This window comes from Perca flavescens, chromosome 16 (assembly GCF_004354835.1).
Source record: "Perca flavescens isolate YP-PL-M2 chromosome 16, PFLA_1.0, whole genome shotgun sequence".
NCBI classification, from domain to species: domain Eukaryota; kingdom Metazoa; phylum Chordata; class Actinopteri; order Perciformes; family Percidae; genus Perca; species Perca flavescens.
The window spans coordinates 541,588-553,689 of NC_041346.1; the positions used below are offsets into that span (position 1 = coordinate 541,588).

Below are 12,102 nucleotides of genomic sequence, written 5' to 3' on the forward strand. Positions count from 1 at the left end.
CCTGATTACTTTAACTTGTAATCCCCTGTCCTTTCCCTTTTCCTAACTCTTAATCCATAAAGTAAATCCATAGTTTATAATGAAATGCATAAAAAACATGGTCCTCTGTGGCAGTGGTTCTTAAATTTCCTTCAGTAATGTACCCCTTTGGAGTATTTTTTCATCTAAGTACCCCTTGACTAGCACAAAACATTTTTGGTAGAAATAAAGTGGCACAATACAGAGCTGCACCATTAGTGTTTGATTTCCTGTAAAAACTATACTATCACTTTAAAATACTTAAATGCTACATTCCAAATGTTCAGAATAACTAAACTTAGGTTTGTGGTGACTTAATCCTTTTCTTTAGCTTTCTGAGTGGTTTCTTAGACATGTTCTAACTGCCGCAGTTAGTTAGGAGACACTACGTTTACAAGCTGTCAATTTTCGGGTTATGGTTGGGTTAAGGTCACTATTCGGGTTGCTGAAACATTTGGAATAACCCATTTACATGCGTGAGCAGAGAGAGTTACTCTTGTATACATGGAATTTGTAATCAATTGGCAATATCCGATGTAAAAGGCGACGCACGGTTAGCGGATGAAGGTGCGCAGTCAGGACTGGTGGGAACGGGTTGTAATGATGGAGTTCACCGACACGGATTGGCGTGACAATTTTCGTATGTCACGTCAATCTTTTGCTAAACTTTGCCGTATGATGGAGAGAGTGATGGAGCCCTGTGAAGTAACCATTTGCACACCAGTGCCTACAGGGATGCGTCTCGCCATGTTTACCTCTACTTCTTGTTTACTTCCGGTATACTGCGCTCAGGTTTTCTGGCGCATACAAGAAGTTCCTCTACTCAAAAGACCAAGATTCCTTGCGAATAGAACATGCGCAGAACACAAATCAATGTTCCTTTTGATGGGGATATACCAAAATTTCGGGTTAGAAAAGGGGTAACCCAGGTAGCATATTCGGGTTTTTAAAAACCAGAATATGAGCATATTCGGGTTTTTGCCGGTGTTTACATGGCCATGCGCGACCGGGTTATTGCTAATATTCCGGTTTTGAACGGGTTATTGGCTGCATGTAAACGTAGTCACTGTCAAGCTAAGCTAACCCTGTACAGTTTACAGTGTACAGGGCTGGGTATCGTTCCTCAATACCTTTTTAAGGTATCTACCGAAATAACCATGTAATATTGAAAGTTCTCCAGTCAAACTATACCACGGTTTGGTTTTGCTCCCAATTACCATAAGTGTTCTTCTGAACAGCCACACAGTTTTGTTCAGTTCTTCTGGCTGATTAGACTCTGCTCAGGTTGAAGGTGGGCCAGAGCTTTGATGGGAATGTATTACGTCACAAATCAAGATGGGTCTGGAGCTATCATGGCTAGCATGCTCACAATAACACACTACAAACAGAAACGTATGTACTTTATTAATCGTAATCCCTGTCCTCTCTGTACTCCTTCACTTGAGGGCAGACACCGAGGCCACTTGAACTCTCATGGCCATTTATTTTTAGAGGTGAGCCAGTAGAGATGTGGGGGACTTACGTAAACAGGTAGAGGCCTTGGTCAGGCTGCTGCTAGTAGTACCAGTGTCCCCCAGAGAAGCAGAAAGGAGCTTTATGCTTTAAGAAAGGCCGATCAATTGTCGCAAGAGCATCTAAAGCATGCTGCAGTCTGCCATCTACATAGAAACATGATGGACAAACTGGATCTCAAGGCAATATGTAGACAATGTGTGTCTATCAGTGAGGGGCAAAGACATGTATTGGGTCATACACATGAACTTGTGGGTGCATGTATTAATATGGGAGGGGGAAGAAGACCGAGACATGGGGCCATGTTGAGGTAGACAACGTAATCTGTTGATTTAAAACTGCTGTACAGAGCTGGGATTTTACTGATAATTTCTGATAATCTTTTTTTGTGTACTATACTTTGTATATCGTGTAGAATTGCTGGGAATCCAATGGAATATTTTCTGTGGGAGGATCCCCTGCCAAATTTATGTCCCCACCACTTCTCAAATCTAATCTACACCATGTGGTGCTCCAAAATAAACAATTTTGGAAAAAAGGAAAACTGCCAGTGGTAAATTATTCAAATATTTTTATTAATTAACAGGGTTTATGTGTGGCAAGTTTTGATTGAGCTGACAGTTGACTGAGCCGTGCCTTCTATTTGGCCTTGGGGCCATTCATCGGCGGGTATGGTGGAATGAGGCACTTCCATGACTCATCCCAACCTGAGAACGATTTGACAGGCATCTGCTTTTTCAGACCACCAGACCGGACTGAGAGCCTCCAAGATTCTACCCACTCCTCAAAGAACTTTTCTGCGGTTTTGTCCTCCATCTTAAGTGTCTTTCCGGAAGCACGACCTCTCTTGGGAAGTGGTTGTGTTTTACCCAACAGGTGGCATCCTGCCCACTTCTTCTGTGATTGTTTCTCCTTCTCAATGTTAGAGTACAAATGCTTCCTTGATTTGGCCTTGTTTGGGATAAGCACCCTGGGGTCAACCGGTGCCTTAGACGTTTGGTCTTTGATCTGTGCACTGGCCCCCTGCAGGAACCGATGGGAATTTCCCCATAGCTTGAAGGTTGCAGGGTTGTTGCTTAAGTTTTTGTTGTTGTTCTGTATGTTCTTTCCTCTTGACCACATTACTGTATAGTGACATTGGTTAGGAGAGGACTTCAGCCAGGGTTGCTCCATGTGGGGCATGGGGTTGGCGATCCTGAATGACCTTCCCCACTTAGATCCATGCCCATTGTCAGCGGTATGTTGCTGCTGAGTAATGCCGCTCATGCTTTTTCCAGGTATCCCTGAAGATCCATAATGACTTGTTCGATGGCTCAGAAGTGACCCAGCTCTCCATGAAGCCTCCCACTGTTTCTCAGGATATCTTTCCCTGAATATCTGGTTGTCAAAAGACCGGCTCATTTTAGCTTTGGCTCTCTGCAAGGAAATCTTCTCTCTCTTAGGTTGAATCTCCATTAACACATCCACTTCATTCTCTCCAGCCACTTGCTCAGTCCAGTGCTCTGTGTGAAAGACAGACCACCTCCAGGCTTCCCTCCACTGGGTTAAGGAGGGTCTGTCATGGTGGAATTGAGTTTCTGAGACCATCCAGGCCACCTGCCAATCATTAACTGACCTAGCATACCTTCTCTGTGCCTGTGAAACACCAGGATGTTGGGAAGCCACACTTGAACTTGCTTGGCTACTTTGTGCCCTTCCCTGCCCAGGTTCTGATTGGTGCTGGCGCCTCAAGAACCTCCATGATTCTCCCCAAATGCACTCCACGGTTGGCCCATTCTTAGGGAGTTCCATAGGCGCAAAGTGGTTCTGAACCCTAGCATGATCTACTCTGATTTGGGGCGCGGAGGACCAACCCTGCTGCCAAGGCTCCGGCTCCTGGCGCAGGGGCTGAGAGGTGAATTTCCATGAGTCTTTCCACTCTGAGGCATTGGGCTTCATGTCTCCTCCTTGTTCAGATCCCCTGAAAGGCCTTGAAGGGTCACGCCTCATTCTTCTTCTCTCCATTCTCATTCTGTGTTTCAGTGTCTTCCAGGAGTCAATCCATTCTGTGGCAGACATAACATTTTCCAGATGTTTCAGATGGCGCAGCTTAGATTGAGCAAATTCTTTCTTTGGGTGATAGATCACATCATGTTTCAGTTGCTCATAGCATGAGTCTGCTTTCTCCAATGTTGAATAATGCTCCTTTGTGTTGTTATCCACCTTTTGAGTCTCCAAAGCAGTCTTCATCCTTGGTGGCGAGTTCTTCAGAACTTTCTCTATTTCTTCACATGGTTTTGAGTTGTTTTTGGTCACCTGCCAAGACTTGCTCCACTCAGACAGAGCATTAAATTCATTGCAGAGCTGCACAAACAGATCTCTATGCTTCTGCTCACGAGACACAAGCATGACTTTGTGGAGATGTGACTCTCTCAGCTGGCTGTGATCCTCATAGGTACCACTGTGATCTTGCCTTAGAGAGGGATCTGAATTCTTGTGGTTGTTGAAGACCACCATGGCTGCTTTCCACGAATCGGCCCACTCTGGATTGTGAGATTTTTGAGGCAACTTGGCTTTGTTGCAGCCATGGTGGCTGACAAGCCTCCAACATTCTTCCCACTTGGAGCTCATCCCTCTATCATTATCCTGCTTTTTAGCAATAGACTCATTCATTATACGATCATTTGAAACAGCAAAGGGATCCTGCTCTCTTGCTGGCTTGGTGGATTTCCATGACTCGCTCCACTCTGATAAGGACAAGGCTTTATTTTGGTGCTGAGTCTCCACTAGTGAGGTGAAGAATCCAAATTTTGCGACATTTTCTCCATTTGTGACAGATGCATCCTCCATCTTGTTTTTGTCCGATTTTCTCCAGGACATCTGCCACTCGTCAGTGGGAATACTTAAGTCTAGCTCTTGTGATTCCACCATCCGGTAGTCAGGTTTCTTCCAGAGATGGAGGCTGTCAGCATCCATCAAGTTGGGGTTGGGTCCATTTAGCCAAGGGCTGCCTGCTTCAGTGTGAGGCTGCTGGGTAGCAAACATCCAGCACTGGCCCCAGTCTGATCTAGCTTCATCGCCCTCTGCTGGTAATGGCAAGCATTTGTTGTACTTCCATGATTTCCCCCACACCATAGAAGAAGGTTGAGTCTGGCTGATAAACATAAGTAATTGTAGCCTTTTAAAATGATTGTCCTGCCCCTTTTTGTCCTTGTAGTTGGGGGCTGGAGTGGAGAAGCCTCTGCTTTGGCCTCCTGGTCTGCCGATTGAACCTGAACCTTTACCACGTGGAAGAGTAGGAGTAGCCTGTGGTAGCTTGCTCTTCCAGACGTTGTTGTTGGTCTGATTCTCAGCAGGTTTAGGTTTCCTCTCCACCCTTTTGTAATGCCCCTGTCTAGCAGCCAAACGATTTGCCCAATCCTGGTTAATACTGTGGAAAAAATAAGATAATAATATAATATAATAACAATATAAGAAAAAAGGTAAAAATGTCCACAGACAATATGAGTACATGCAACGACAATGTCTCTTAATTACAGAAAAAAAATGTGTACTTTATCTTCCTTGCCTTGCCTTGCCTTCCTGGAAACTTAAAATATATTTAATGGCAACCTCATTCTTGCACTAAAAACGCTATCGTTTAATGGAAGTGTTGCCTGCCCGCTGTCCAAAATGATTGACCTACATCGCCGTCTTTAGACCATGCTGCTGACAGGGGAAAGATATTTTTGTCAGTGATGGCTATCAGAAGCTAATGTTGTCCTCCCCCTCACACTTTGTGATGCTGTGTTGTGTAACAGCTGTACAGTAGAATAAAAAGGGCTACAGTACAGTATGTTAAATGTATTAATATGCACAGAGGAAGTCCAAAGGTGTGAGGGCAGCAGTATGTGTGACTGTACTGTTTCTATTTAGGCCTGTGGCGACACTGTGTGTAGGGGGGAGCTAATGTTTCTGAGTGATGGTGCAGTGATACTACAGTACAATACTGACAATAATAGCACACTCTTTCTATGAGTATACAAAAAAACTGCCACTGCCATGCTTAGTGGGTTAGGGTTAGACATTTTAGGTAATTGTATATATCATCAGAAATACATTTGAGAACCTTATTTTTTACATGTGGATTTGTGTTACATACAACAATAAGAATGTGTGTGTGCATTGAAAAATATTCAAGTGGAGTCATTTGTATATAAATCCTGAAATACATTTGTGAATCCTTAATATTTTTATATTTTATGTGATTAATCTAGAGCAGGGGTCTGCAACCTTAGGCACGCGTGCCACCATGTAACAACGCGTTACCTTAAAGGTGCTGTAGGTAGGATTGTGAAGATCCAGGACACCAGCTAAACGGTGTAAAAGTGTGTCTGTATTTCACTGGAGAGGATTCTAACACCAGACTATAGCTGCCGTTGTCTGAAAAACAACACAGAGTTGCGTTAACTTGAAATTCGCTTCGCCAGCCTCGTGCTGCATTCAACGTTGTTGTAAAATACCCTTTTCACATCCAGTGGTTGTTTTTGTCGGAATTTACTGGTGAAATAAGTTATTGTTATAAGTTATTATTATTACATTTTTAATAAATCATTTAATTTTGACCCTGTGGCCTTAGCAATAAACAACCCGTTCCTTAATGTCGCTGACTGTTGTTTTGGGCTCATTTTTTTTTTTTCTATCAACTTTTTATTTGTTTATTATATTTTTGAACATACAGAACAGACAAATACAATTTAACAAGGTGCTCTTTTATTTATAATATATTATTTATATACTTTTTATATATATATATATATATATATATATATATATATATATATATATATATATATATATATATAAAAGTCGTTTTAGCACCAGGAAAATTTTCCTTTATTTTCTTCTCGGTGGGGGGGGGAGATGATGTGTCACCTTTTTCAGCAGTATGGGGAGTGGTGGATTTTTGCAAATCACACTACAGGCTGTAGATGGAGCCAGAGGAGCTGGATTTTTTTTGTTTAATGACCTGCTTCATGTAGTTCTACTGGAACATAGGGTCAGTTTCATGACAGAAAGCTAGTTTTATAAGTCTTACCTACTGCATCTTTAACCAATGGTACGCTGTCAATATGTGTGCAAGAGAATTGAAATCATGGTTGAAATGCTGAAGCAATCTCTCATCCGCATGTCAAATTACAACATTCACAGTTGCGCAACCTGTTATTTATGGTAGTTTGATTGAGTTGTATCCCCGCCATAGACTGTATAAAAACCATCCCCATCCGCGTGCAGCAAAGACGCACCCCACACCCGCCTCTGCTCTAGTAAGCTACTAGTAACGCTGCTGGCTGACCGTGCTCGTAGCGGGATGTCGGAATGGCAGGCCCGCTAGCTAAGAAGGCTAAAGTTAATGTTTGGGCATTCCAGCACTCATGGACAGAAGAGTGGGGTTTTGTGTTTCAGAAGGACCGTGCTGTTGCTTAAAGCCAATGCCTGAAACATCAAAAGGTGAGGACATAGCCAGAGTTTTTCTGGAGCATTTTGAGGAGCGAAGGATTGACATTAGCAAGATTTTTGCAGTGACAACAGATGGTGCTCCGCCATGGTCGGGAAACAGCGCGGAGCAGTCACATTAATCGAGGAACAAGTTGGTCACCCCATCATGAAACTTCACTGTATAATACACCAAGAAAATATTTGTGCAAAATTGTCAAATTCAGATTTTAATGAGGTTATGGTTACAGTGGCGAAAGTTGTTAACTTCATAGTTAATCGATCTGATCTAACACACCGACAGTTCACGTCTCTGCTCGAGGAAATGAACTGCGTATACAAAGATATCCCTCTCCACACAGCAATGAGGTGGCTAAGCTGCGGGAAGGTTTTGTAGCGGTTGGTCAGCTGCTTTGATGCTATAAAGTAACCTGACTCCACCAGATGGATTGCTTCGCATTTGCTCGGCATATCCATCTGGGAACTTTGCGTTGGAGAACTTTTCGGAAGGGGCGAAAATACTGGTTAGCTGATTGGATAAACCATCTGTCTATCACCACCTATGTTGGTGATAGACGGGCCAAATCAGAAAGCTGATCATTTTTTCAAGAGACATTGCCACCTCCACTTTCTGCTACTTCAGACACTTAAGGGAGCTGTCACAGCATTAGCACCGCTGAAATATGCAAATACATCAGCGGGCTTGAGTCGGAGTTTACAACACGATTTCCGGAATTTCAGAAGAATGGACCCATGTTCTCATTCTTGATGAAACCTGAAAGCTTTGATGGACATGAACTGGATTTATCTCTGATGGGCTGGCTGGATATACAGGAGGTGGAAATGCAGCTGATTGAGCTGAAGAGTTTAACACTGGGTGACAAAGTTTGCAGAGCTGGAAACAGCTGGGGCTGGGATCACATTGGCTGGTAGGCATCTGTTTAATGTAGCACATATGACTTTACATACAAGGGCTCTGTCCCAGTCTCTTTTTTTTCATCTCAGATGTGTTTTCATGGCAGCATTCTTGTATAGTGTTTGTTACACTTAATTCTCCCTTTGTGACATTTTCTGCCATTGCAACCTTTTTTGAAATGAGGGAATATCATTGCAAGCAGTACACTGAGGGGAACTGTGCATATAAATCTGTCAAATCATACAAGTATTAAGTGTATTGCTGACAAGATTAATGATTTCAACTCAGATGTGGAAGTTTCATAAGCATGGCAGCATTATTGTATAGTTCTCATCTTTCTGTTTGTTACTCTTAATTCTCCTGTTTTGACATTTTCTAGCCATTATAACTGAGTGAAGTTTAAGATGATAAACAAGATTGGTGTGATGTTGGTAAGGTTAATGATTTCAACTCAGATGTGGATGTTTTCATATGGAATAAAATTACAGATTCCCTGGATATTACATTTTAATGTGATGTTATAATTAAACTTAATGCTGACATGGCACACTAATAAACAAGACATTTTGAAAAGGGCACTTCATATCAAAAAGGTCGCCGACCCCTGATCTAGAGAGTAAACTGACTTCATATTTATGAACAGAACTCCACAACTAAACCTGGTTTTTGCTGTTATGTAACTCCACTCTGTGCAGACTGTAAAAACATTAGTTGTCCGTTTATCCAGCTATTTATTACACCTCTCAGTAAATCTGTTCAGCTGTGAAATCACAAGACACAAGAGTCGTGATACATAATCTCTTGTAGTATGTAGCTCACTCTGATCTCTGGTGTCCGGGTTAACTGCTGACCTTTATGTGGATGGATCAAATTTCCCTCACAAGACACCTTCATTTTTTACCTCTTTGAATCTAAGAATTTTATGTATATATATATATATGTATATATATATATATATATATGGTCCAAATAAGGACATATAAGATTTGACCAAGCTCTTTCAGAGCGGTGAGTCGACAGATGGCTGAAGTAGAAGAGATTCTGTGATTTATTTATGAATGTATTTTTTATGAGGGGATGCAGGAAGACTAGAATGTCTATTTCTCTGTATGTACATTGAGAGCAACACAAAACTGAGTCAAATTCCTTATATGTGTGCACAAAAAAGATTCTGATTTGGATTATGGTCTTTATTGTTCTAGTACATTCAGCTCTGTAAATTCAGATGAGTGAATCTAAGTTTCCTGACTGGCATGTATTTCTCTGTGCAGGTCAGTAAAAAGAGACCTGGGTTGACACCTGAGGAATGTAGAAAGGTCAGTATCATGTTCAAATCTTATCCTGCTACTGAAGATATTCAATAAAATAAATAAATTATAAAGAATAAAAAAGATTTGCTAAAAAAGTTTGGGATCTGAGCAGTCTCTCACCAAATTTCCTATTGCTCTACTACGAGTGGCTTCTATTCAAAGAAGGCAAAATTTCAAGACACTCTTGAATGATAATGAAATGTTGATGCAGAGACTAAGATTTCCTAAAGCCCAGGCCGTGTTAAGGACTTGCAGACACACAGACAGACAGAGTTTGTATCCTTACGAGGGCAGAGCGCTCTTCTCTCTTCGTTCGTGCTCCTGCAGCATCTTCTGGTCATACTCTCTCGCTCGGATCTCCCACACGTTCTTCATGATAGAGGCCTCGCAGCCCACCACCTCCGGGTTCTTCTCATTCGACATCTTCAAACTTGCTTCAAACTTCCTGCACACACAGAAAAAAAGATAAAGAAGCCTCTGATGAGTTATTATCTTGTCAACAGTTTGTGCCTTTTGCAGATGGCGATAGTCCTATCCTAAAGCGTGCAGAGGTGGACAGCTGTAGCTTACAGGGGTAATGCTGTGTAGGATCTGTGGGAGATGCTGCAGGCAGCTTTGCTCCTTTATACTGTCACCCCCAGAGTCATGAATCTGCTGCTGGATGTCTGAGGGGCTGTCCTAGCTCAAAATAGAACAGCGTCCAACTCACATACAGAGAGAGAGAGAGAGAGAGAGAGAGAGAGAGAGGAAGACCCACTGCTTTCTCTAGGAACGCATTACTGTTCGCTCCAATAAGAGATGCAGGTTTGGACTGAATAATGTTACGGGATCATCAGTCATAACACATGACCTCACTCACAAAGGTTTTATTTTCTTATCCTGTAAATGTATTGCAAAATAGGGTTACAATAAGACATATAACACATCTGATTTGTTGGTGAATCCTGATTGTTCTCACACTGAACACAAAGTTCCCTCCTATGAAACTTTATATGGGACGCAAGTGAATCTTCTTCCAAAGCATTGTGATTTGCTGAAAAAAAGAAGAAAACAAAGTGATGCGGTTGGGGAGCGATTTAAGAGATTTTCTCACCACTAGGGGGGCAGCAAACATGCTGAAAACACAAAAGTGACAAATGATCACCTTCTAAAGATGTTCTGGCTAACACGTTAGCACACAGCTGCCTACTTCCACTCAAAGGTCAAAGGTTTTTGAAGTCATGTTGCTCTTTTCCCAGGGAATTATTTCTATAAATTAAGTTTAGTTTTTTAAACAGAACTGCACATAATCTATCACAGAATGACATGTATTCTAGTTTTCAGGTTTTGTCACATAGCAGAACGATAGTTACGTATTGTAACTCCAGATTCTATGAGTATAGGCGCAGCCCTCTAAGAGCTATCGCTATTGGGTTTATCCCTTCGCGCATGCACAGTGGTGAAGATTTTCTTTCGTGCCCTGTGCCCTGTACGGGCCTCTCTTACGTCCGCAGATACTGTATATTACAGTGGCGCGACCAGAGATCTGCTCCCAACATCAGCATTTTTCTGAAATGAAGCAAGGTGGCCCGAATCTTAAAGGGCTGTGCCTATACTCATAGAATCTGAAGTTACAATACATAACATAGCAGCATGGTGGCCCAGTGGTTAGCACTGTGGCCTCACAGCAAGAAGGTTGTGTGTTCGAATCCAGGTCGTTCAGGGCCTTTTTGTGTGGAGTTTCCATGTTCTCCCCATGTTTGCGTGGGTTTCCTCCGGGTGCTCCGGTTTCCCCCACCATCAAAAACATGTACTAGGTTCTCCAGGCAGTGCCCTTGATAAAGGCACTGGCTCTAATCTGGAGTTGGTCCCTGGGCGCTGTCATTGGTTGCCCACTGCTCCCTTGAGGGATGGGTTAAATGCAGAGAATGAATTTCGCTACATGTACGTGTATGTGACAAATAAAGTACCTTTTCCGTTAACTATCGTTCTATTTCGTATAGGCTTCGCCCTCTAAGAGCTATCACTATTGGGTTAAGGGCGAAGCTGACGTTGTCAACGCCACCTGCGACACAAGTTCCACAAGATGAATGTAGACTAATTCATCTTCCTATTTCCACTGAACAAGGTTTAATGAAGCAAAACATTATTTTGATGAGAAAAAACCCTGTCATCATCATGAGTAGGCCTACTGATCGAGAGGCCCATGCTCCGAAAGAGTCGCACCTTGTGTGCATTCTCTGTAGTTAACGAACAGCCGCTGTGTTCGTCTGATGTCTGTCGTGCTTAAAACGTACTGGAATAACATGCGCACCAGGCAGGTCGGTGAAACACCTCCTCCGGAAAACTCCCTTGCCTGAAGGTTGTTAAAACGTGTTAAAGTGGCCGCGCTCCCGTCCCCTCTAATGGAGAGGAGAGCGCATAAATCACACACCCTCTTAGCCGACGTCAAGGCGAAAGAGGAGCGCTGTTTTTAGTGACAGCATCCTGAGAGGGGCTTGTGCCAGAGATAAAACTTCTCTCTCCGTAGCCACTATGTAGGCTTTAATCATAGACGGAGCCAAATCGTTATCCACCAATGTTTGGAGGTAGTTAACACTAGGGGCAGAGGACACAACGTGGGCTCTGCACCTTTCTCCGTGCACTAGCGCTGGAAAGCAGACCAACGCCCTGTGTAACACGCCGTAGTAGAGGGGGCTCTTGCACCCTGAATAGTGCGCACCATGCCAGGGGGCAAGCCTAGTCTCTGCAAGCATTCCCGCTTAGCGGCCAGCCCCACTGCCGCTGGCTTATCACCGGGGGGTAAAAATTTGAGTCTTTCAGTTGTGACAGAGCGTCCTTGTACCACGGTAGTTGCCAGGGGACTCTAGTAGCTGAACCAGAGTTGGGTACCAGGATGCGCTTGTGCGCTCC

The 12,102-nt window shown here is 43.0% G+C and overlaps 1 protein-coding gene across 1 annotated transcript; it reads right to left on the minus strand.

Annotated features, from left to right (window-relative positions):
- Positions 1-2,084: 2,084 nt before the first annotated feature.
- Positions 2,085-9,866, minus strand: LOC114571063 (uncharacterized). Its single transcript, XM_028601844.1, has 3 exons — positions 9,781-9,866; positions 9,497-9,655; positions 2,085-4,939 (listed from the first exon to the last, which is right to left on the minus strand). Exons 2-3 carry the CDS (start codon positions 9,631-9,633, stop codon positions 2,170-2,172), a joined length of 2,907 nt encoding a protein of 968 aa, XP_028457645.1. The 5' UTR covers positions 9,634-9,655; positions 9,781-9,866; the 3' UTR covers positions 2,085-2,169.
- Positions 9,867-12,102: the final 2,236 nt, after the last annotated feature.

Bases quoted from the DNA above. Each gene is read 5' to 3' on its own strand.
- LOC114571063 (XM_028601844.1), bottom strand. From the start codon at position 9,633: ATGTCGAATGAGAAGAACCCGGAGGTGGTGGGCTGCGAGGCCTCTATC. The intron at 4,940-9,496 runs GTAAGGATACAA...TTTTTTCCACAG, and splicing joins GAGAAGAGCGCTCTGCCCTC to TATTAACCAGGATTGGGCAA.